Source organism: Trachypithecus francoisi, unplaced genomic scaffold (genome assembly GCF_009764315.1).
Source record: "Trachypithecus francoisi isolate TF-2019V2 unplaced genomic scaffold, Tfra_2.0 Lachesis_group0, whole genome shotgun sequence".
Lineage (NCBI taxonomy): Eukaryota > Metazoa > Chordata > Mammalia > Primates > Cercopithecidae > Trachypithecus > Trachypithecus francoisi.
The window spans coordinates 157,856,076-157,883,386 of NW_022681453.1; the positions used below are offsets into that span (position 1 = coordinate 157,856,076).

General features: G+C 40.6%; 1 protein-coding gene across 2 annotated transcripts in view; it reads right to left on the minus strand.

Annotated features, from left to right (window-relative positions):
* The window catches only part of PCCB (propionyl-CoA carboxylase subunit beta), a 94,875-nt gene that overhangs the window by 16,771 nt on the left and 50,793 nt on the right, over positions 1-27,311 (minus strand). For both annotated transcript variants that reach the window (XM_033212574.1, XM_033212575.1), the window contains 3 exons: positions 19,657-19,765; positions 15,463-15,583; positions 14,219-14,300 (listed from right to left, as the gene is read on the minus strand). In XM_033212574.1, coding sequence (XP_033068465.1) covers positions 14,219-14,300; positions 15,463-15,583; positions 19,657-19,765 — 312 coding nt within the window. The remainder of the gene's footprint in view (positions 1-14,218; positions 14,301-15,462; positions 15,584-19,656; positions 19,766-27,311) is intronic.

A 27,311-nucleotide genomic window follows, 5' to 3' on the forward strand; every position in this document is an offset into this window, starting at 1 on the left:
ACCCACCTTGGCCTCCCAAAGTGCTGGGATTACAAACGTGAGCCACCACGCCCAGCCACTATTTCTTATTACATAACATTATTCAAGTTTGCCAGTTGTTCCAATAGTATTCATTATAGCAGCACAAGCAACAAAATTCTGGTACAGAACCTGAGTCAGGATCACCTGGCACTTTTAGTGGTCATGTCTCTTTAGGCTCCTTTAACTTTCCCCCTCCATCTTTGTCTTTCATAATCATGACATCTTTGAAGACAACAGACCGTTAATTTGTAAAGCATGCCTTCTATTTGGGTTCCTTTGATATTTCTTCATGTGTAATTTTGAGCTAAGCCTTTCCACGGGAATACCACAGAAGGAACATTCTCATCAAGTGGCACAAGGTGTTGATTTGTCCATTAATGATGGTGATATCTGCAGGTTTCCTTGTAAAGTTACTATTTCTCCAATTTAATAAGAATTTTGTGAGAAAATACTTTGAGACTACATACAATCCTGTTCTTCAAACTTGAATCATTAATCTAGTTCTTCATCCACTAGGTTTAGCATCCTAGCAGCCATAAAGCAGCCATGATTCTTGCCTGACTCATTACTGTCATGGTAGCTGCAAAATGGTGAGCTTTTTTTGTTTTGTTTTTTGTTTTTCTTTTTTTTTTTTTTTTTTTGAGACGGAGTCTTGCTCTGCCACCCAGGCTGGAGTGCAGTGGCCGGCTCTCAGCTCACTGCAAGCTCCGCCTCCCGGGTTCACGCCATTCTCCTGTCTCAGCCTCCCGAGTAGCTGGGACTACAGGCGCCCGCCTCGTCGCCCGGCTAGTTTTTTTGTATTTTTTAGTAGAGACGGGGTTTCACCATATTAGCCAGGATGGTCTCGATCTCCTGACCTCGTGATCCGCCCGTCTCGGCCTCCCAAAGTGCTGGGATTACAGGCTTGAGCCACCGCGCCGGCTGTTTTTTGTTTTTCTTGAGACAGGGTCTTGCTCTGCCACTCAGTGGGACAGCAGTGGAGCAACCTCAGCTCACTGCAACCTCCATCTCCCAGGCTCAAGCAATCTTCCCATCTTAGCCTCCCAAGCAGCTGGGACCACAGGTTCATGCCACCATACCTGGTTAATTTTTGTATTTTTAGTAGAGACAGGATTTCACCATGTTGGCCAGGCTGGTCTCAAATTCCAGAGCTCAAGCAATCTGCCCACCTTACAAGTGTGAACCACCTCACCCAGCCCAAATGGTGAGTTTTCCAATTCCACTTTACTTCTCCATTTATTAGCTGGCATCTGTCGCAAGAAAGATCTTTGCCTTTCCCATTTACTTATATGGTATCAGTATGAACTTATGGATTCTTGTTTTATTCCATGGATTATAATCTTTCACCATCATTTTATGTTCAAATTGTCCTATATTTACCAAAGTTCCTTCATGCTGGTTCCTGTGTCCTTCTAAAGTGTCCCCATCATTCTTTGAGCACTACCTTACAGTTTGGAATTATCTTACTTTCTGGTTCATCTTGGTTTTTTTCCTGCCCCAGTCCCACAATCAGCCATTTCTCCAAAAAGCCTGGGTTCCTTTTAGGGATGTGTGTGACTCCTTCTAAAACGTCCAAAGTCCAGCTATATCAAAAACCATGAGTTCATGCTGATAATTCTAATTCTACTCCAGTGCAACTGTAGGGTTCTTTCTAGATTTTTTTCTCTTGCCATATTCACAACTCCCTTATCCAATAGCAGAATCTGGCTGCCACTACCCTCAAAATGTACTTATTTATTCGATCCTCAAATACAGAGAAAATGGTTTCAGAACTGCTAACTTACACAGCTACAAAAAACAGACCTACTAACTAGAATTTTTTACAGCTATTTCAGCCTTTAGATTAAAGGTATATAGTCAAAATATATGTTCAAAAGTCATTCATTTAAAACAGGTTCATGTTTGTATTTCATTTTAAAGGTTTTCCCATCTTGATTTTATTTTTTAATATGTAAAATACTAATAGTTTAATAGTGTTCCCCATCCCTTCCACCCTAGTCCCACCTACCCTGTTATTAATCTCATTATTTTCTGATGTATTATGTGTGTTTGCATTTGTATCTTTTAATTTACCCTTCTATCTTACACGGGAAGTAACAGTGTAGACACTCTTGCACTTTGAATTTTTTCACTTAATATGTCCTGGGAATCACTTCCTTTTTTTTTTTTTTTTTGAGACGTAGTCGGGCTCTGTCGCCCAAGGCTGGAGTGCAGTGGCACGATCTTGGCTCACTACAAGCTCCGCCTCCTGGGTTCACGCCATTCTCCTGCCTTAGCCTCCCAAGTAGCTGGGACTACAGGCGCCCGTCACCACACCTGGCTAATTTTTTGTATTTTTAGTAGAGACGGGGTTTCACCGTGTTAGCCAGGATGGTCTGGATCTCCTGACCTCGAGATCCACCCGCCTCGGCCTCCCAAAGTGCTGGGATTACAGACGTGAGCCACCACACCCGGCTGGGAATCACTTCCTATCAATTCATAGAGATCTTCATTCTTTTTCACTTCTGCACAGTACTGTACTGTGTGATGTACCAAAGTTTATTCAACCAATCTACATGCGGCTTACATTATTTTAAAATTTACATTTAGGTTATTTAGAGTATCTCACAATTACAAATGACAATGTAATGGTAGTAACTTCATACATCTATAATTTTGTATGGTGGGAAGTGTGTCTTCAGGGTAAATTGCTAGGAATGGGATTGCTGGGTCAAAGGGCAAATGCTAATTTAGTCCTGGATAACACCAGAGTCCCCTACCAGCAATGCACAAGAGTACCCGCTTCTCCACTGACTTTCCAATGGAAAGTGTTTTCAGGGTTTTTATTTTTAGCCAATCTGACATACGAGAAAATACTCAGTGTAATTTGAATTTGTATTTCCAGCATTATAAAGTTGAAAATCTTTTGACATGTTTAAGGTCCATTTTATATCTTTTTGGTGAGCTATCCATTCATGGCTTTTTGCCCACTTTTCTATCAATTTTGGTTGTTAATCCTTCAGCGGAAGAGCTCCTTATTAAGAATATTCATACTCTGGGATACATGTTGCAAAGAGTTTCTTCTAGCATATTGGTTGTCTTTTGATTTTGTTTATAGTTTTTTGTTATGAAGAGTGGGGTTTTAAAATTTTTACAGTCAGCTTTGTCTATCTTTCACTGAAACTAGTTTTTGAGTTACAGTTCAAAAGCATTTCTAAACCTTCCCCTAAGGTTTCAGAGGAATTCATCTGTGTTTCCTTTTAGTGCTTGTATGGATTCACAGATTATATTTAGTTCTCTGACCCATTTGTAGTTTATTTTTGTACATGGTGTAAAGCATGAATCTAATTTTATGTTTTCCTAAATGGCTAGTCAGTTGCCCCAGCATCATTTATTAAAAGCTAATTTTTGCCCCTGAGATTTGATAAAATATCATTATCATATACAGTCAGGCACTGCACAAGGAGGTTTTTGGTCAATGACGGATTGCCTATAGGAAGGTGGCCCTATTGCAATACCCTATTCTTACTGTACCCTTTCTATATTTAGATACATACTTACCATTGTATTACAACTGTATACAGTGTCTGGTACAGTAACATGCTGTACAGGTTTGCAGCCTAAGAGCAACAGACTATACCACAGATCCTAGATGTGTAATAGGCTATACCATCTAGGTTTGTGATGGACCACTCTATGATGGCCACACAAAGAAATGCCTAATGATGCATTTCTCAGAACATATCCCCATCGTTAGGCAACACGTAACTGTACTAAAATTCTGTACGTACTTGAGTCTATTTCTGGCTCTTTTATTCTACTCCACTGGTCTATTTACGTGCCTGTACCACAGTTTTAACTATAGCATGCTGTAATATAAAACATGGCTAGTCCCCACTTACAGATTTTCTTTTGCAGTATATTCTTAGGTATTCTTGCACTTTTATTTTTCCAAGTGCACTTTTGTATAAACTTATCTAGTTCTATTTTTTAAAAACTGTTTATTGGGATTGCCTTAAGTTTATAAAACAACTTAAGAACCACCAACTTTTTCATAACATTAATCCCAGGAACAAGGAATGTCTTTCCATTTGTTCAAGTCTATTTTTATGTTTTGTTTTGTACAGACAAGGTCTATGTTGTCCAAGACGGTCTCAAACTCCTGGGCTCAAGGAATCTTCCCTCCTCAGTTTTCTAAAGTGCTGGGATTACAGGTGTGAGCCACCATGCCTGGCCTACTTTCGATTTTCAGAAGTGTTTTTAAGATCACCCTGGGCTAGGCTTGGGGGCTCATACCTAAAATCCCAGCACTTTGGAAGGCCAAGGCGGAAGGATTGCTTGAGCCCAAGAGTTCAAGACCAGCCTGGGCAACATAGCAGGACTTCTTACCAAAAAAAAAAAAAAAAAGTACTAAATCAGGTGGGTGTGGTGATGCATGCCTGTAGTCCTGGCAATGTGAGAAGATTGCTTGACCAGGAAGTTGAAGCTGCAGTGAGTTGTGACTGGGCCACTGCACTCCATCCTGGGTGACAGAGTGAAACCCTGTCTAAAAAAATAAATTTGCCCTACAACAGCTTCTGTACATTTCCTGTTAAAATTATTACTATTTTATCTTCTTGTTGCTATGTAAAAGAGGCTTTTACTCTACCATAATTGGTTACTGCTTGTGTATACAAAGATTTCTGTATGTTAATTTTGTATCCTGTTCCTCAAGTACTGTTTCAGTATAATAATGCATTCTCTAGAGTTTTCCTGAATACTATAATACTATATCACCTATGTTACTGCTTGACATCTTTTCCAAGGCTTTTGTCTCTAATTGGTCCTCTTCTTGGCTAACTGCATTGGTTAATATTTCCAGAACAATGTTAAATAATAATGGAAATAATGGGCATCCTATACTTGTTCCTAATCCTAGTAGAAGCTAGTCTTTATTAGGTGAGATGCTGGCTTTCAAAAAGGTCTATACCAAATTTTATCACACTAAGTATTAATCAATTCCTATTTTCTGAAGTCTATCAAGAATAGGTATTGATCTTTCTTAAAGGTTTTCTTCAGTGTCTATATAAATGATTGTGATTTTTCTCCCCTATATGTGTTAATACAGTATATTACTGGGCTTCCTAGAACCAATCTTGCATTCCTAGAATAAATCCCACTAGGCCACAGATATAATTTTAAAGAGATAAGCAATATGAAACTGAAATCTTAAGTACTACCTTTATCAGGTTCAGGTATTGATACCATACTTCTTTAAAAAACCGTGGAAGGTTCTTGTGTGTTTTGTTTACTGTCTATGCTTTGAAAGAATTTAGTGGCACGAGGACTATTTGGACTTTAAAGGTCTCAGAAATTCCACATGAAACTATTTGGGCCTAGTGTGTATTTGTCTGAGACAGATCTTGCTCTGTCACCCAGGGTAGACTGCCATGGCACAGACATGGTTAACTGCTCCCTCAACTTCCTGGGCTCAAGCAACCCACCCACCTCGGCCTCCCCAGTAGCTGGGACTACAGGTGCATACCACTATGCCTGGCTAATTTTTTTTTTTTTTTTTTTTGAGATGGAGTTTCGCTCTTGTTGCCCAGGCTGGAGTGCAATGGCGCGATCTTGGCTCACCGCAACCTCCGCTTCCCAGGTTCAAGCAGTTCTCCTGCCTCAGCCTCCCGAGTAGCTGGGATTACAGGCATGTGCCACCACACCTAATTTTCTATTATTAGTAAAGACGGGGTTTCTCTGTGTTGGTCAGGCTGGTCCAAACTCCCGACCTCAGGTGAACAGCCCATCTCAGCCTCCCAAAGTGCTAGGATTACAGGTGTAAGCCACCTTGCCTGGCCCTAATTTATTTTTTGTAGCAACAGAATTTCGTCATGTTGCCCAGGCTAGTCTCAAACTCCTGGGCTCAAACAATCCTCCCATTTTAGCATCCCAAAATGTTGGGATTATAGGCATGAGCCACTGAATCCAGTTCCTGGTGCTTTTTGGTGAAGTAATTCCTTCCACGGAATTTAGTGGTGCATTTAAGCTTCCTACCTCTGATGGAATCAATTTCTGTTAAACTGTTTTCCAAACAAATTTTCCAATATATCTGGTCTCTCAGATTTTTTTTTTTTGAAACAGGGTCTCACTATGTTGCCCAGGCTAGAGTTTGATGGTGCAATCACAGCTCACTACAGCCTTGAACTCGTGTTCCAGCAATTCTCCTACACTGAAGCCTCTCAAGTAGCTGGGACCATAGGTGCATGCCACCACACCCAGTTAACTTAAAACATTTTTGTAGAGACAGGGTCTCATTATGTTGCCCAGGTTGATCTTCAACTCATGGCTTCAAGCAATCCTCCCACCTCAGCCTCCCAAAGTGCTTGGATCATAGGCATAAGTCACCACACCTGGCCTCTTAACGATTCTTAAGTTTCTTCTTTTTCAATGGTTATTCCCTTTTTCACTTCATACTTCTGCTTTTACTGTCTCTTTTTTGAAGTTAGCCAGTGTTTACTAATTGCAACTATTCTATTTCCATCATAAATTATAAATTTCTACACTTATCCTTATTATTTCATGGATTTATTCTGAAATATTTTATAGGGATTTTTTCCCTGGCTTTTCCAGCTGGGAATCTGTTTTGTTTTTTTTTTTTTTTTTTAGATGGAATCTTGCTCTGTTGCCCAGGCTGGAGTGCAGTGGCATGATCTCAGCTCACTGCAACCTCTGCCTCCCAGTTTCAAGTGATTCTCCTGTCTCAGCCTCCTGAGTACCTGCGATTACAGACACACGCCACCATGCCCAGCTAATTGTTTGTATTTTTGTAGAGATGGGGTTTCACCATGTTGCCCAGGCTGGTCTCGAACTCCCGAGGTCAAGCAATCCACCCGCCTCAGCCTCCCAAAGTGCTGGATTACATGTGTGAGCCACCATGCCTGGCCCACTTATTTTCCTTCTCCCATTTTTACTGTTTCAGGAAATAAATTTTCATCTGTTCATTGTTTTAAACATATTCTGCAGGTTTTGACACAGCGTTTTGTCTTTTTTTTCCTTTTAGAATTCTGTCATTTGGTTTCTGTTTTCCCCTTTCATCCAAGAATTGTTTACTAGAAGATCTATGTCCCGGCTGGAGGCTGCTTTTGTTTCAGTTGTTGTAAGCTTCTAATTTTAAGCAATACTGTTTCACAGTATTTTTTGCTCTGTGGGATTTAATGATGTTTTCTTTCTGACCTAATACATATGGTCAACTTTTGTGAATATTCCATGTGTACTTCAGAATAAGATTTATTGTTCATGATCAGGGTGCACAGTCCAAAACAGATGCCTAAGATCTATCTATTATGTTATTTAGGTCTCCTAAATTGTTATTTTTGTCCATTTGACCTGTCTTGTACTAACAAAGATGTGTATACATCTCCTAGTGTTTCTACCTAAGTCTGTTGAATCTCCTATAGTTTCAGCTTTATAAAGATAGTGGTTATTTGTGGCAAAGATATTTGATATGCTTTACATTATCATTGCGACCTATGGCTTTTAGCAGTTGAAAATGTCCTTCCTGGGAGGCTGAGGCGGGAGAATCACTTGAACCTGGGAGGTGGAGGTTGCAGTGAGCCGAGATTGTAGCACAGCACTCCAGCCTGGGTTACAGAGTGAGACTCCATGTCACCAAAAAAAAAAAAAAAAAGTCCTTATCATGGTTAATACCTAAACTTTACTCTGTTCATTATTAGCGTCACAAATACTGCTATGTTATTGTTTCCATTCTCCCAGTATATTTCTGCCCATTACCTATTTTTAGCCTTTCTGAATCACATTTATATACTGAATATAGTTGGTCCATAATAAATTAGACATTTTTAACAAGTGTTAAAATTTTGTTTTCATACCCATCCGTATTTATTGGGATGAGGTTTACTTTTTTACTGCCATATTATTATTTTGAGATGGAGTTTCACTCTTGTTGCCAAGGTTGGAGTGCAACGGCACTATCTCGGCCCACCACAACCTCTGCCTCCTGGGTTCAAGCAATTCTCCTGCCTCATCCTCCCAGGTAGCTGGGATTACAGGCATGTGCCACCACACTTGGCTAATTTTGTATTTTCAGTAGAGATGGGGTTTCTCCATGTTAGTCAGGCTAGTCTCAACTCCCCACCTCAGGTGATCTGCCTGCCTCAGCCTCCCAAAGTACTGGGATTACAGGCATGAGCCACTATGCCTGGCCTGTCATCTTATTTTTTATAAATACTATGTATTCTGTATTTACTGTTTGTCTTTTATATTTTTCCCCTTTATCATTATCCACAATGATATATACTGTTTATGTGAGAAGTTTAGTGTTAAAGAATGTTTGTATTTTTTAGTCTAGTGGTTACCCTTGTAATTATGCCTTTTGATGCCTTTAGTTCATTTCCTTAATCTTTCATTAATTAGTTCGTTTTTAATGATATCTGTTAGCTAACAGTAATCAGTGAGCTGATTCTGCTATATTCTTTTCCTCTCTTCTCCCATTTTTCAGTTGCGTTTTTTTCTGAAACTAAACATATTAACGCTTATACATTGTTCTCTACCCTCATCCCCACTTCTGTTTTAGTCTTAGAATTATAATTAAGTATATTAGATAATCACTACCAATCCTTCTGTTGAAACCTCTTCTGCTACCTCTTGATTGGATGAAGCTCATTCTCCAGTAGATTCCTCAAGAAAGCCTCATTAATGCAAACTTCCCTCGATTCTTGGGTGTTTAAAACTGGTTTTCTGTCGTCTTAATACATGAAGGTGTCCTTTGCTAAACATAAAATCCTTAGTCACAGATTCTTTCCTTCAGCCTCCTGAAAGTGCTTTTCTGTTGTTTCCTTGCTTTTCTGTGTTGCTTTGGAGAAGCTGGATGCCATTTTATTCTCTTGCCCTTGTAAAATCATTTGATTTCTGCCCAAACGTCCTGAGGATTTCTCCTTATTTTAAAAATCCAACAGTTAGGCCGGGCGCGGTGGCTCAAGCCTGTAATCCCAGCACTTTGGGAGGCCGAGACGGGCGGATCACGAGGTCAGGAGATCGAGACCATCCTGGCTAACACAGTGAAACCCCGTCTCTACTAAAAATACAAAAAAACTAGCCGGGCGAGGTGGCGGGCGCCTGTAGTCCCAGCTACTCGGGAGGCTGAGGCAGGAGAATGGCGTAAACCCGGGAGGCGGAGCTTGCAGTGAGCTGAGATCCGGCCACTGCACTCCAGTCCGGGCGACAGAGCGAGACTCCGCCTCAAAAAAAAAAAAAAAAAAAAAAAAAAAAAAAATCCAACAGTTAATCAGTATTTTCTCTAGTTTGACCATTCTGGGTCAATTTTCCCAAGTGCTCAGTGTGCTCTTTCATTATATAAATCTGAATCTTATTTTATTTCTGGAATATTTTATTGGATTACAGTTTTAAATATTAAGTCTGTTCTACTGGTTTTTATTCTTCAGACACTCCAATTATATGTATGTTCAGTCTTCTTTGCCTTTCATTGTAGTCACTTTTTTTCTGATACATTTAACTAATAACTTTAAAAAATTAATCCCAGATGTGACAGTATAACCAATAATTTTAAAGGTATTTGTATTTTAAAATTTTATAATTGCATACATGTACAATGTACATATTTTCATATATGCATACACTGTGGGATGACTAAATCAAGCTAGTTAACATATCCACCAACCTCGCTTTTTTGTGGTGAGAATGCAAAATCTACTTTTACTTTTTATGTTATTTCATTCATTCCTTAGGCTATTTATCTACTTTTCTTCAATGTTCCTTATTAAATTTTCATTCAAATACATTCTCATTTGAGCACCTTGAAATTCTGATATCATTTCTGATGTGATTTTGTCTCCCCTGCCCATTTTCTTAATTCAATCAGCTTTAACTTCACTTCTTACTATTCTCCCTCCATTTTGTCATTAGTTTCTGAATTTTCTATTTTTACAACCTCAAATGCTTATCAGGGGCTACTGCACTCAGACTGAAGCATGGTCAGCTGCTTCATGATTGACTTTTATAGTGAAGGGAGTTCCATCAACTGAAATGTTTCATTCTCACTTTTTATTTTCTTATTGTAGCTTTAGATAAATGAAAACTATTTGTACCTGCATTCTCCAAAGTTGGCAGATGAACAAAAGAACAAAAATCTTAGTTCAAGAGCACCCTCTTCTGTCAGCATAGCAAAGTGCAGTTTAGTTCATGGGTGACTAATTTTAGGGAGGGTGATGGGGAAAGGCATAATGTCGTTCAGTTTTTTGGATTTTGTATGTCTTGCAGATACATAAATTTACCCGCCTTGCTTCATTTTCCCTTCACTATTTCCAAAGTTTCCTCTCTCTTTCCTTTGTACTCTTCTTCCCCAGAAATAATGCCTTCCCCTGACTACCATATTGATTTGTGTGTGTACTCTTAAGTACCTTCTCTCTAAAATCACTGCTCTTGTTCCTAGCATATTCCATTTTTTTCTTTTTTTTTTTTCCTTTTTTTTTTTTTTAAAGAGACAGAGTTTCACTCTCGTCACCCAGACTGGAATGCAATGGTGTGATCTCAGCTCATTGCAACCTGTGACTCCCCAGTTCAAGTGATTCTCCTGCCTCAGTCTCTCGAGTAGCTGGGATTACAGGGGCGCACCACCACACCTGGCTAATTTTTGTATTTTTAGTAGAGATGGGTTGTCACCATGTTGGCCAAGCTGGTCTCAAACTCCTGACCTCAAGTGATCCACCCGCCTCAGCCTCCCAAAGTGCTGGGATTACAGGCATGAGCCACCACACCCGGCCAGAAGAAGCTTTTTTTAAAAAGCAAAGTAAAAGATGTAATAATACAATACTTTTTGAGTTAAAAGTAAATATATGGGCCAGGTGCAGTAACCTACACCTCTAATGTCAGTACTTTGGGAGGCCAAGGCAGGCAGATCACGAGGTCAGGAGATCGAGACCATCCTGGCTAACACGGTGAAACTCCGTCGCTACTAAAAATACTAAAAATATAAAAAATTAGCCAGGTGTGGTGGTGGGCGCCTGTAGTCCCAGCTACTCGGGAACCTGAGGCGGAAGAATTGCGTGTACCCAGGAGGTGGAGTTTGCAGTTGAGATCACACCACTGCACTCTAGCCTGGGCGACAGAGCGAGACTCTGCCTCAAAATAAATAAAGAAATGAATGAATGAATGGAAAAGCCAGCCTGGGCAACATAGTAAGATGCCATCTCTACAAAAAATTTAAAAATTAGCCAGATGTGGTGGCACGCAGCTATAGTCCCAGCTACTAAGGAGGCTGAGGTGGGAGGATCACTTGAGCACCAGAGGTCAAGGCTGCAGTGAGTCAAGGTCATACCGTTGCACTCCAGCCTGGGTAACAAAGCAAGACCCTGTCTCTGATGAAAAAAAAAAAAGGGGAAGAGACACCAGAGATCTCTCTCTTTCTGCATGCACAGAGAGCAAAGACTTTGTGAGGACACAGCAAGAGGGTAGTCCAGAAGCCAAGGAGACAGAGACCTCAGAATGAAGCCAACCCTGCCAACACCATGATCTTGGACTGCTAGCCTCCAGAACTGACAGAAAATGAGTTTCTGTTATTTAAGCTATGCAGTTTATGGTATTTTCTTACGGCAGCCCTAGAACACTAATACATAAAGCAAATACAGGTCAAGCATGGTGGCTCACACCTGTAATCCCAGCACTTTGCGGGGCCAAGGCAGGTGGATCACCTGAAGTCAGGAGTTCAAGAGCAGCCTGGCCAGTGTGATGAATCCCTGTCTCTACTAAAAGTACAAAAATTAGCCGGATATGGTAGTGCTCGCCTGTAATCCCAGCTACTTGGGAGGCTGACGCATGAGAATCTGTTGAACCCAGTAGACGGGGGTTGCAGTGAGTCAAGATTGCGCCACTGCATTCCAGCTTGGGTGACAAGAGCAAAAACTCTGTCTCAAAAAAAAAAAATTTTTTTAATAAATAAGTAAAGCAAATACAACATCAATACCAAAACCTGATTTTAAAATACCAAAAAAAATAGGCACTAGTATCACGTAATATTAATGCAAAAACTCAAAACATTAGCAAACAGAATATACAACTTCAGGAATGAAGGAATAGTTTAGTATTAGGAAATCTACTAGGATAGATTTATAAATAGATCTAAGGAAGAAAATCACATGATCATCTCCAAAAACACTGAAAGTGCATTCAACAATATTCAACACTCATTCGGAACTTTAAGGACAAAATAAACAACAAAAATATTTAAAACAGAAATCAGTAGTAGCCTCAACATGAAAAAAGATACAAATCAGGAAACACTGACAGCTTATTATTTCTAAGCTAAACTTAGAAATAATACAAAGATGCCCAGAATTACAACTATGATTCCCCATTACATTTGACATATAGGAAGTTGTAGCCAATGCAAAAAAGGAAAGAAATGACATGTAAAATAACTGGAAAGATAAAACTTTATTTATTTACTTATTTTTGGAGATGGAGTGTTGTTCCATCACCCAGGATGGAGTGCGGTGGCATGATCATAACCCAGAACAGCCTCAAACACCTGGGCTCAAGCAATCCTCCCATCTCAGCCTCCCAAGTAAACGGGACTAAAGGCAACAGCCACCTCACCCAGCAAATTTTTTTACTTTTTGTAGAGATGGTGACTCACTATGTTGCTCAGGCTCGTTCTGAGCTCCTGGCATGAAAGGATCCTCCTGCCTTGGCCTCCCAAAGCATTGGGATTACAGACATGAGCCCCTGCACCCAGCAAAACTCTTATTTATACGTAGACAGTATACAACCACATTTTAAAAACCCTAAATAAATGACAAAAACAAATTACAAACAAGAGTATGTAATAGGTAGCAGGATATAAAACTTTATAATGAGAATCAAGAGCTATCATATATACCTTAAGAAAAAGTTAGAAGATGGCAGAGTAGGAAGCATCAGGAATTTGTCTCCCCACCTAGGCAACAATTGCCTGGCAGAATCTGTCTGATGGAATTATTCCGACTCTGGCATCTGTTGAAGGATTGCAACTTCCAGAGGAAGGACTGGACTGAAAATTGGAGTTAATTTCAGCTCTTAGCACAGTAGCAGCTACCCATCCCCCACCCCAGCTCCATGACAGATAGTTCTGCAAGTGTTCCTGGAGCAGTTTGCACACAGCTTGCAGGAGCCGAGGTGGGCATAAAAGCACCCTGTCCTCCAAATATTGAGAATCTGTGCTTGCTGACTGCTGCTTCTGATCATAGAGGTGCAAAGAGATGGGTGGTCCCTGTTGCTACAATTCCCCACATTGTTGCGAGAGGCTCTCCTGCTTTGAGCTGAAGTGACTTCCAAGGAATTTAAAGGGCTGACACCTTTTTACCATCTTCATTTTTTTTCTCTTTTTCTACTTTTGGGAGCCAGATATTAACAACTAGAACACTCAAAAACAACTGCATATACAGGGAAAATTAGAATGATTGCACATGCCCCTGCAAAGGCTCAGAAAAGACCTAAGGAAGACCTTAAGGTTACACCTCAGGCTAATCCTTGGTGCAGGAAGAGCCTACAAGAATAAAAAAGACAAAAACAATAACAGAAAAAAGCAAACCCTAGGGAAGAGGGAGAATCTGATTTCTAGAGTCACCAGAGTGCCACCATGTTGTTACGCAAGGACTACTGAGAGCACAGTGTATCCATAAGGAAGGCAATGGCCATCTACAGATGCCCTCAGTTTGCCCAACACTGTCCCCTTTACTTAATGACCCAGGAATTGCTGTACCAAAAAAAGGTACAAATTGCTCCTGTCTCCCACAGACCTCCACGCACACATTCCAACCTTCTAGGATGCCCTGTGTACTCTCTTCTCTACAAAAACAAAACCCCCTTTGAGCAGAGGGCCCCAAAGATACTTAACAGTGATCACTCTGGCCTCACTCTAGACTCTGTGGACATGATCCCTAATTTATGCTCCTCAGAGGGCCTTCTAAAGACTCCTGAGCTCTGCTGGCCCTTACTACTCCTATCTCCAGCCCTGAAGTCCATATGTGCCACTAGGGTATCTATAGCCACTAGGTCTTTCCAGAACACACTACTCAGTGGCCACTGGTCCTGTGCCCACCCCATTCCCGACCTGTGTTGTCTGACATGAAGGCCAAGTGGTTCGGTGCTTCCTCACTAGGCCGAAACATGATACCCATGAGAGTGGCTGACTAGGACAGGCAAGATAAGCAGATGTGGCACTTACAGAGTGTATGATGTCCACCATGTTGTAGGCTTTGGTTGATTCCAAAGGGACAATTGTGTCGAGCTCAGGAACCAGACGGTCACTTTAGGCAGAAAAAAGGCAGGTATAGTCAACATAGGAAGAGCCAGTTACCTTTTGTGGGGAGGGAGTGGGAAACTTGCCATACATATATATATAGATATATGTGTGTGTGTGTATATTATACACACATACATATATAGACACACACACACCTGTATATACACACATACACATATACGAGCATATACACACACATACGTGTATATACACACATACATATGTATATACGTGTATATACACATATATGTGTATAGACTCCAACAGCAAGAGGAAAGGTCTTCATCAGATGGCCAGCAACACACCCTTCCCCAGGACTGTCCCAGCCTCTGGCTACAAGCAGTATGCATAAACATGTCTCCTAAAGGGCATGTTGTTTGCATCATTTTACATTTATTTATTTCAAAAGGACAACTAAGTAGAGCCCAGGAATCAGTCACTTTAGGAAGAAAAAAGGCAGGTATAGTCACCATAGGAAGAATCATGTCTCTTCCTTTTGTGGGTGAGGGGAAGGAAAGGAAATGAGAGACCTCTTCATGGGGACTAGGCCAGACCAAAAAAAATTCAATCTCCAATTCTAGCTAACTTAAGAGTTTCTTAGAAATCAAAAAATTTTTCTTTAAAAATGTTTTGGGCCACTCTTCACCCCCAAGATAAACATCAGAGAAAAAAGGTAAATAAAATCATCTTTCTTTGCTTTTTTTTTTTTTTTTTTTGAGTCAGAGTCTCGCTCTGCTGCCCAGGCTGGAGTGCTGTGGCCGGATCTCAGCTCACTGCAAGCTCCGCCTCCCGGGTTTATGCCATTCTCCTGCCTCAGCCTCCCGAGTAGCTGGGAATACAGGCGACCGCCACCTCGCCTGGCTAATTTTTTGTATTTTTTAGTAGAGACGGGGTTTCACCGTGTTAGCCAGGATGGTCTCGATCTCCTAACCTCGTGATCCGCCCGTCTCGGCCTCCCAAAGTGCTGGGATCACAGGCTTGAGCCACCGCGCCCGGCCCTTTCTTTGCTTCTATAGCCAAACATGACATCATCCCCACACCTGGGAGCCACTCCACCACACTCTGCTGCAACCTGCCCAACAGGGCAGACCCTAAAGGTCCTGTCAGGGCAGAGAAAGGCAAGCTACACTGCAAAATGAGAGAAGGCACACTGGCCTACAACCCACCTGGGATCATGGCACTCACGGACAGGAGCTGAGTCCTGATTGCTCAGGGGCAGGTAGTTGAAGAAATCTCGGAGATTACACAAGGCATCAACATCATTTTCAAAAGCTCTGTGTGCCACACCTAAAAGAACAGGGAACATATATGATGAGTCAGGATACCAGCCAGCCCAAAGCTGCTGCTTCATGCCTAACTACACCCTTCTAGGGCATGTCTGTAACAGACTGTGCTGATAGCTCTGTTCTCCGCACTCTCCACTGAGGATGTAATGCCACATAATACATACCTTCCAGGTGATCCTTCAACTCATGCAGCATGGGTTCCCTCTGTTCTGCAACCACACCTCTACAGGGTCACACCTTTCTTTACTCAGGTCCTTGCTCTAATGTCACCTCCATATCCACTCCCAGACCCTTCACTATCCATCCCTATACCATGGGGGAGGTTCTCCTCCTGTACTTTTCCCTGCATCACCTATTTCCCTGTTTACTGCCCGATATCTCTCCTGGAATATCAGCTCCAACAGGGTAAGATCGGGCCTGGCCCCCATTAAGAATAATGCACCTGGCAAACAGGTGCGCAGCAACAGTGGAAGGAAAGGAGGGGAGCCACCTGCTCCTAGTGAGGAATCAAGCCATAATTCTTGAAAAGCACTCTGAAATCATAGAGCAGCCAAACAAGGCCATAGACATGATGGAGAAAGTGGAGCCAAGAACTCTCTCCCAGGTTCATCCCACCAGACTCCTTTTTCCACCACTGTCCCTACAGACTCTTGTCCGCAAAGCTGCCAGACAGCTTTTTAAGTCAGATTGTGTCGTGTCTCTACTCCAATGATCCTCCTTGTTCACTGAGCGGATCAGTCACTCTCCTACCTGAGAGCCTTTGCATAAGCTATTCCCTCTGCCTGCAATGCTCCCCACTTACATATCAATGCAGTTAAACTCCTTAAAATCTGCTCAGCTCCTAACCTCAGTGAGGCCTGCCATTACTACCCTATTTGAAACTGCAACAATCCCAGTCCCCTTTACCCTGTTATACTTTTTCCATAACACTTATTGCCTTCTAACATACCACATAGTGTACTTATTTATAATGTTTACTGTCTATCTCCTCTACTAGAATATGAGCCCCATATGGGCAGGAGTCTTTCGTTCTGTCCAGATGTATTCCTAGCACCTAAAACAATGCTTCACACATAGGTACTCAATGAATATTTGTTTTGTTTTCTTTGCTTCTTTTTCTACATTTTTATTATTTATTCTATTTTAAATTTTTAATTCCTTTGCTATTTGTCTTTTTCCACATATTCTAAATGAGTATTTGTTGAATAAAAAGCATTTTCAGCATGACAGAATTCTTTCATTCAAGATATATTTATAAATGGGTACAGCCACTTTGGAAGAGAGTCTGTCAGTTCCTTAAAAGTTAGACATTGAGTTATCATTTAACTCAGAAATCAAAGAAAAATGAAAACATATGTCTACCCAAAAACTTGCATATAAATATTAATAGAGGCATATTTATGATAGCCAAAAAGTGGAAATGACTTAGTGTCTATTAACTGGTCAGTGAATAAACTAGATGTGGTATATCCACATACTGGAATATTATTCAGCCATAAAAATGAATAAAGTACTGATTCATGATACAATATGGATGAACCTTTAACATTATGCTAAGTAAAAGCAGCCAGTAACAAAAGATCACATATTATATGATTCCATTTCTAGGAAATGTCCAGAATGAAAAAATCCACATACAGACAGAAAGTAGCCTGGTAATTGCCTAGAGCAGAAGTATTTGTGGTGAAATGCAGAGTGACTGCTAATGAGCACAGGGTTTCTTCTTGGGGTGATGACAATGTCTTAAAATTGTGGTTATCATCACGCAACTCTGAATATATTTAAAAACCGCTGAATTGTACACTATAAATAGGTGTTTAAAATGTATGTTATATGAATTACATCTCAATAAAGCTGTTACCAAAAGAGAAAAAAGAGAAAAATATATGTATAGAGCATCTTTTTGTGCCTTGCCCTGGGGATACAAGGCCAAGCGCATCAGATACAGCCCATCAAAGAGCCTCAGGCCCAGAAAGAAAACCACATACTGCCCTACAATCAAAAAACAAACAAAACACACTTAAGATTGTGCTACAGAAGAAACTTTAATGTCATGGCAGACATTCATTACTTTAAGCTGTCAAGTAAAAAAAAAAAACTCAGGTTACATAAGAGTATGCCCATACCTACGTTTGAGTAAGTGTATGTGTATTCACACTCATCTGCGTGAAAAGACTGCAAGGGTATAACCAAAAAATCACTAGTGATTATCTGTGGATGATGGAATATCTAGTGGTTTTTATGTTTTGTATGTTTTCTACTACAGACATATAATGCTATTAAAACGGGGAAAAATAAACAGCATATTTCATCAAATCTAAGACGCCATCAAGACCCAGCTTTATATTATATCCCAGCAAGAAAAACAGGCTGCTACCAATAAAGCCCTGAGACAACAGCATGGCATCAGGCCGTGCTGGAGTTGATGCTGAGAAGTGTTCTGATTCTAGATATGTCTTAAAAGATGGGGCTAAATGATGCTGATAGGTAAGGGAAAGGAATGAGTCAAGATCGATGCCAACCTGACAAGGGGAGAAACAATTTTTGTGGGTGGGGAATCAAGAGCCCTGACTTTTTTAAAACTGTATTTCATCTAATCTAAGACTTCACTGATAATACCCATCTCTACTTCAGGGACACTGGGAAGAAATGCTGACAAATGCTGACCCAATGCCTTAACCACAGTATAATGAGGTGCATAAATCAGGCACGATAGCCTCTTACTACTGTAAAATCTCTTGAAGAAGTAATTTCTCCTGTCTTTAGTTACATTGCTTCTAAATGTGGTAGGCAATCCATTCACAGCTCGGTGGTTTCTTTTACAAGAAAACATGGAATTGCAATAATTACTCCAACAGCTAACATGTCTTCACTAATACCAGAATCATGCCCTACTCCCAATTCCATGCCTTTCTGTTTAAACAAGAACTTTTTGTTTCAATGCTGAGGCACAGAATAATCTTTATACATTTTAAACTTGGCATGTAATCTTAAAGTTGTGAACAACTAGCAGGACATGGTGACTCATGCCTGTAATCCCAGCACGTTGGGAGGCTGAGGTGGGAGGATTGCTTGAGCCCAGGAGTTCGAGACCAACCTGGGCAACACAGTGAGACCACACCTCTACAAAAAAATATTAAAAATAAAAATTACCTGGGCATGGTGGCACATACCTGTAGTCCCAGCTACTAGAGAGGCTGAGGCAGAAGAATCACTTGAGCCCAGGAGACTGAGGCTACAGTGAGCTATCATTGTGCCCCTGCACTCCAGCCTGGGCAACAACGTGAGACCCTATCTCAAAAACAAAACAAAACAAAACAAAAACACCAGGTATGGTGGCTCATGCCTGTAATCCCAGCACTTGGGGAAGCCAAGGTGGGCAGATTGCTTGAGGCCAAGAGTTTGACACCAGCCTGGTAACATGGTAAAACCCCGTCTCTACAAAAAAAAAAAAATACAAAAATTTGCTGGGCGTGGTGGTGCATGCCTGTAGTCCCAGCTACCCAAGAGTCTGTGGTGGGAGGATTACTTGAGCCTGGGAGGCGGAGGCTGCAATGAGCTAAGATTGTGCACTGTACTCCAGCCTGGGCCACAGAGTTGGATCCTGTCTCAAAAAAAAAAAAACAAAAAAGAAGTGAACAACTATGACCAAATTTGTGAACACATGGTACATGACCATCATGCACCTGGCCAATGATTGTAAAACACTTATGTACTCTAAGATATATACTAACCTTAGAATAAAAAATGTCACAATAAGATTTTTTTTCAAAGGTTCAACTGTACATATATAAATCATACCTACTTAAAATCACCATTCCAGCAACGAGCTTTAAATTGTTTTAAAGAATAACCAGGCATTATTAATTTAATAAATTTTCTATACTAAATCTACCTTTATCACTATGACTGTAAACAATACACTGCATTGTATTGTAGTACAACAGACTGTACGACAGTCTTCCCAAATAAGGTCTGCCAATTAAGTAACATTTCTCAAAAACTGCCACCAGGCTCTTCGGCAATGCCCTCTTCTCAATGTTTGAAAACAACAAGGTCTTCAAGGCCTCTCACCTGACATGGTGGTGTGGGTCTTGGCACCACCAAGCTCCTCCTGGGTAACATCCTCATTGGTGACAGACTTCACAACATCAGGGCCAGTGATGAACAGGTAGGAGGTGTCCTGAAATAAAAGATTTCCAGACCAGTCAACCTCAGAGCACCAGAGCTGGTCACAGCCTTAGAGTCGATTCAGCCAAGATGACAAATGCAGAGAAGATAGTGATGTGGCCGAATGAGAATAGAATGTAGCTTAAAGATACAAATCCAAACTGAAGACCCAAGTTTTCCCTGTCTCAATGTTTATTTTTTAAAAATCTCTGTTGCATGGTTCTACCTCAACAAGTTAACTTGTAGTGTGGCTAACATTTCAAGGTCATTCATCTGTAGAACACAGTAACAGGTGGCTCTTATTCAGAGCTTGCTGGGCACCAAGAAGTTTTTTAAGCACTTCACAAAACTGTGTCGGTAAAGCCTGAGTACTATTATCACCCTCATTTACATATAAGGAAACTGAGATATGGAGACTGTATGCAACCAGTCACTTTAAATGAAGCTACTTAAAAATACTGATAAATCAGTGGGACACAGTGGCTCACACCTGTAATCCCAACACTTTGGGAAGCCAAGGCAGGAGGATCACCTCAGGCCAGGAGTTCAAGACCAGCCTGGCCAACATAGCCAGACCCAGTCTCCATAAAAATGCATTTCAATTAGGTAGGCCTGGTGGCAGGTGCCTGTAGCCCCAGCTACTCAGGAGGGTGAAGTGGGAGAATTACTGGAGTCGCAGTGAGCTATGACTGCTTGTACCACTACACTCCAGCCTGGGTGACAGAGTGAAAACCTCTCAAAAACAAAAACAAAAAACTAACAAATCAATGGTTCGGTATTATGACAGAGTGATAGGCTTTTAATTTTTAGTTTATAATATATAGATAATATAAGCATATTGCATAAAATTTAAGCAGAGGAATAGGAGATACAGTGGAAAGTCTACAGCCCAGCCCTTACTTCCAGGCCTCCAATTCCCCTCCCCTAAGGCATCCCCTGTCAGTTTCTTCTCTCTCCCTACAGAGACACCCATGAATCCATGAGCATTAATATATATATATATTTGCCCCCTTATTTTCTAACACAAACATTAACACAAACACTTTCTAATGCAAACATTTTCTTCCCAACACAGTGTTCTATACACACTGTTCTCAAATTTGTTTTTCTAGCTTGAAGATCATTCTATTCCTTATCAGTATAGTAGGATTTGTATCATAATTTAACTTTTCACCAACTGATGGTCATGAAGGTTGTTTCCAAAACTTTAGTATAATAAGCAATTCTGCAATCAATATTACTACAGTGCTCTCTGAACTCACTATTCATGTTCTTTGCCCATTTCTAATACATCGCTGGCTTTTCTATATACTAAGGAAATTAGTCCTTAGTCTATCATATGCATTATATCAGTCTTTTATCTTATGGCTTCTTGATTTGAAATCTTGCTAGAAAGGTCTAGCTAGAAAGGTCTTCCCCACTTCACACACAGACTTCTAAACAAATGTTTATAGCAGCCATATTTGAAACTGTTAAAAAAATTTTTTTAAAACTAGAAACACAGAATTTCAGGTTTCCAGTCTAGCACATAAGAAGCTGAAAGTTGATACTCCCTCCTTAGAAATAAAAAGCTGAACAAGTTGCAGGGTAAAAACCAACAGCTTTTCTTAGATCCATCAGAGCGGTAAGGTCACAGAACAAAGCACTCCAAAACTGGAGACCGACTGGCAAATGCAGAAAATTGAGCCTTGCAGGGCAGAAACCCACAAGCACAAATCTCCCCCAGAGCCAGGGCTGATGTATGAAATCCAGAACTACAACTAACAAATTGCTGGAGGCCCAGCATGAACAAGTCTGAGAAATAAAGACTCCAGGGGCCGTCAGTCATTGGGGCTCCCACACTTTTGTGAGTTTTACCTCTAGGAACTCAACAAGGTTCTCACAGTGATTATCAGAGAAAAACTCCCTTACGCTTCTGACATGCATAGGGGGAAAAAAAGAGACCCTTCTGAAACGCACCAGAGCACAATTCTTAACAGGGTCTGCCCTCAGGCAAAACTATATAACCAGAGCCTAACCTGCTGAAGTTTTATCAGAAACTGCTGACCCGGAGAAAAATACCAAACTCAAGCCAGCTCTGGCCTTCCATGTGTGAGAGGGGAAATGGCCAGCCCCAACCCACTCTAGCCACCCTGTCCCACCAAAAAACTGCAAGAGACTGAGAGATACATGACATTCATAGTTCAGAGGCACAGGCTCACTAAAAGACTGACACCTACTCATAAGACTACAGAACACTTCCTCTTCCCCAGCTCCTTACCATTACTAAGGGCTTATTTACAATAGTTCATTTTACCTAGTATATCATGTCCAGCTACCAGGAATAAGTCATAAGACATACTAAAAGACAAAAAACAAAGTTTGAAGAGACAGAATAAGCATTAGAACCGGAATCAGACATAGCAGAAATGTTGGCATTATCAGACCAGAAATTTTAAACAATTAAGATGTCTGCCAGGTATAATGGCACGTGTCTGTAGTCTCAGGTACTCAGGAGGCTGAGGAGGGAGGATCACTTGAGCCCAGGCCTTCAACACCAGCCTGGCCAAGACAGCAAGACTCCATTTCAAAAAACAAAAATAAACAAAATGCTAAGGGCTCTCATGGATAGAGCAGACAGCAAGCAAGAAGAGCAATGTAAGGTGAGAAATGGAAATTCTAAAAAAATAACTAAAATATGCCAGGGATTGGAAACACTGCAACAGAAATAAAGAATGCATCTGATATGTTTTTTTGGCAGACTGGGCCTGCTTGAGGAAAGAAACTCTGAGCTTGAGGATATCTCAAGAGAAACCACCCAAATTGAAAAGCAAAGAAAAAAATTAGATTAAAAAAAACTGGAGTATCTAAAAACTGTGGGACAACTTACAAACAATGTAACATATACATAATGAGAATGCCAGAAGGAGCAGAAAGAGAAAAAAGAACAGAATATAGGAAGTAATAATGACTGAAAAGTTCCCTAAACTGTAAGACACCAAACCATAGATCCAAGAAGCTCAGAGACCATCAAGCAAGATGAATGCCAAAAAAAAAAAACTACACAGAGAAAGCTAGGCATAGTGGTGCACACCTGTTGTCCCAGCCACTCACGAGCCTAAGGCAGGAAGAACATGTGAGCCCAGGAGTTTGAACCAGCCTGGGAGACACAGGGAGACCCCACCTCTAAAAAAACAAAAAACAAAAAACTACACTTAGGACATTATTTCCAAACTATAGAAAATCAAAGATAAAGAAAAAATCGTAAAGGCAGCCACAAGAAAAAAACATTTTGCCTATAGAGGACCAAAAACAATAATTACATCCAAGTTTTCTTAGAAACCAGGCAAGAAAGAAGAGAGTAGAATGAAATATTTAAAGTGTTGAGGGGAAAGATCCTACCAACCTAGAATTCTGCACTCTGCAAAATTATTCTTCAAAAGTGAAGGAAAAATAAAGACCTTCTCAAACAAACAAAATTTGAGGTAATCTCTTGCCAGTAGACCTGCCTTGCAAAAAATGTTCAGCAAAATTCCTTACAGAAAAGGTAAATGATAAAGATCAGAAACATATACATACATAAAGAAAGAGGAGTCAAGAAGCAATAAATGAAGGTAAAATGAAAACTTTTGATTCAAAGTAATACCAAAAATTCAATTATGTATACATTCAATTATGTACAATTCAATTATGCACACATCGCTTCTCAGCCTTTTGGCTAAGATCAAGTGCAATTATGTACACATATTTTATATATATGATATGAGGGATAGGAGGAAGGAATTAGAATGATTTTGCTATTATAAGGTACTCATACAACCTGGGAAGCAGAAGTTATCTGAAATTGAACTTAAAATAGTTGTAAATTATATTGCAACCTCTAAGGCAACCACTAAAGAATGTAAAAAACAAAAATTTATATATATATATATAAAACATGCTAATACAGGAGAAAAATGGAATCATATAGAATGCTCAATATCACAAAAGGCAGAAGAGTGGAAGACAAAAATAAGAACAAACACAACAAAAAGAAAACAGTAACAATTATGGTAGATATTAATCCAACTATACCAACAATCTCTCTGAATGTCAATGGTCTAAATGTATCAATTAAAAGATAGATTGTCAGACTGGATCAAGAATCTGTAAAGACACAACTATATGGGATGTCTACAAAAAACCCACTTGAAATAGACACATAAAGATTAAAAGTAAATGACTGCAGAAATACATTACATGCTAAGACTAATCAAAAGAAATCAGGAGTAGCTATATTAATTTCACACAGAAAAGGCTTCAGACCAAGGAAAGTTATTAAAGAGGAATTCTGAATAATGATAAAGGGGTCAATTCTCCAAGGAGACAAACAGTCCTTCATGTGTATGCACCCAACAACAGAGCATCAAAATAACATGAGGCAAATACTGATAGCACTGGAAGGAGAAATAGATGAATCCATGATTACAGCTGAAGATCTCAATACTCCTCTATCAAAAGCGGACAGATCCAGCAGGCAGAAACAATAAAGACACAGATGAACTCAGTAACACCAATCAGCTGGGCACAGTGGCTCATGCCTATAATCCCAGCAACTCAAGGGCCCTAGGTGAGAGGATTATTGAGGCCAGGGGTTAAGACCAGCCTACGACAATATGGCAAGACCCCGTCTCTATAAAAATTAAAATAAGTAAAAATTAGCCTGGCCAACATGGTGAAACCCTGTCTCTGCAAAAATTAAAAAATTGGCCACACATGGTGGCACACACCTATAGTCCCAGCTACTCAGGAGGCTAAGGTAAGAGGATTGCTTGACCCCAGGAAGTCAAGGATGCAGTGAGCTGAGATCGCACCACTGCTCTTCAGTCTGGGCGACAGAGCGAGACTCTGTCTCAAAAACATAAATAAAAAATTATCCAGGTGTGTTGGCACGTGCCTGTCATCCCAGCTACACAGGAGGATCACTTGCGCCCAGGAGGTCGAGGCTTTGGTAAGCTATGATCATACCACTGTACTCCAGCCTGGGCAACAGAGTGAGACCCTGTCTCTAAAAATTTTTTATAGAAGACCAGGTGCAGTAGCTTATACCTGTAATCCCAGCACTTTGGGAGGGAGGAGGATTGCTTGAGTCCAGGAGTTCAAGACCAGTCTAAGCAACACAGTGAGACCAGTTGTCTACATAAAAAATAAAAATAGGCCGGGCGCAGTGGCTCAAGCCTGTAATCCCAGCACTTTGGGAGGCCGAGACGGGCGGATCACGAGGTCAGGAGATCGAGACCATCCTGGCTAACACGGTGAAACCCCATCTCTACTAAAAATACAAAAACTAGCCGGGCGAGGTGGCGGGCGCCTGTAGTCCCAGCTACTCGGGAGGCTGAGGCAGGAGAATGGCGGAAACCCGGGAGGCGGAGCTTGCAGTGAGCTGAGATCCGGCCACTGCACTCCAGTCCGGGCGACAGAGTGAGACTCCACCTCAAAAAAAAAAAAAAAAAAAAAAAAAAAAAAAAAAAAATAAGCAGGCATGGCAGTGTGCACCTGTAGTCCCAGCTACACAGGAGGCTGAGGCAGGAGGATCACTTGAACCTGGGAACTGAAGTAGTTTGCAGTGAGCCGAGATCACGCCACTGCACTCCAGCCTGGGTGAGAGGGGGAGACTCCGTCTCAAAAAATAAAAAAAAAATAATAAAAAACATTTTAAAAAGTAAAATAAATAGAAATCATTTTTAAAATTAAAGAAAAACGGTACCAATAAACTGGATATGATGGACACACTTCCTCTAACAACAGAATACACTTTCTTCTCAAGCTCCCATGGAACATTCACCAAGATAGACTACATTCTGAGTCATAAACATACCTTAATTTAGAAGAACAGGAATCATACGAAAAGGCACTCACCCTTATTAGCTATGGACTAATGCAAATTGAGTCAAAGCAAATTGAGAACACAATAAGAGACTATACCACAAGCATCAAACTGGCACAATTAAAATATGTTAATATAAATGCTGGCAAGGATGTGAAACAACTGAAATTCTCAAACTGCTGGCTGCAGCCTCTTTAGTAAACAGACGGGCATTATCTAGAGAAGCTGAAGACATATATATCCTATGACCTGAGATTGCCTCTAATGTGAAATGTTTACATCAGCATCAGAAACTAAAACGTGCATGCCAAGATACATGTAGAAAAATATTTACATCGGCATCATTTGCAATGGCAAATATCTTGAAATAATTTAAATGTCCGTCAGCAGTGGAATGAATGAATACGTTAAGAAATACTTACTATGGCTGCGCACGGTGGCTCACGTCTGTACTCCCAGCACTTTAGGAGGCTGAGGCAGGCGGATTACTCGAGACCAAGTATTGGAGACCACCCTGGCCAACATAGCAAAATCCATCTCTACCAAAAATACAAAAAATTAGCCAGATGTGTGGTGGCACATGCCTGTAGTCCCAGCTACTTAGGAGGCTGAGGTGTGAGAATCACATAAACCCAGGAGGCAAAGGTTGCAGTGAGGCGAGATCCATGTCACTGCACTCCAATCTGGGTGACAGAGCAAGACTCTGTCTCAAAAAAAAAAAAACCATATATATATATACACACACACACACACACACACATACACACACATACACACAGACACACACACTTACTACAGAGCTATTAAAGTGAATGAACTACGTTTTCAAAGAACAACATAGATAAAAACATAACCAGCCAGAAGCCATGCACAAAAGAAAGCATATTATATGGTTTCACTTAACATAAAGGTCAAAACAGGAAACACTAATCCACATTGTTTAGTGAGGCAATTTTTATTTTTAACTATGAAGCAAAGCAAATAAAAACACTACCATAAAAGCTGAGACAATAAAGAACTCTATGCAGGATGGAGGCTATAGTGATCCTTAGGAAGGATCATCATGACAGGGCTCTTGAAGAGCTATTTCCTGACCTGGGTTATTATGAATTTTTTTTTTTTTTTTTTTTTTTAAGACAGAGTCTTGCTCTGCCACCCAGGCGCGCTTGGCTCACTGCAACCTCCACCTCTCAGGTTCAAGTGATTCTCCTGCCTCAGCCTCCCGAGTAGCTGGTACTACAAGCACATACCACCACACTTGGCTAATTTTTATATTTTTCGTAGAGACAGGGTTTCATCATGTTGACCAGGCTGGTCTCAAACTACTAGCCTCAAGTGATCCACCCACCTCAGCCTCCCAAAGCACTGGGATTAGAGGTGTGAGTCACCCCACCCAGCCTGACCTGCGTATTATTTACACACATTTTCACTTTGTAATAACTGCTAAACTATACTTATGTACTTTCCTGAATATGTATTATATTACAAAATTTTAAATGATTACGAATTTTAAAATTTGTAAATTTGACTCTCAAAGGAGTCAGTGACAGAAGCAGTCAGGAGGGTTCTGTAATAATCAGATGGGAAATGATGTGCTTGAATCAAAGTGGTAGCAGTTTTGGTAGTAAGAAGTAAGTAGTAGTGCTAAGAAGCAATTTGATTATATTGTGGATTATATTCTAAAGTAAAGCCAACAGGACCTTCTGACTAAATT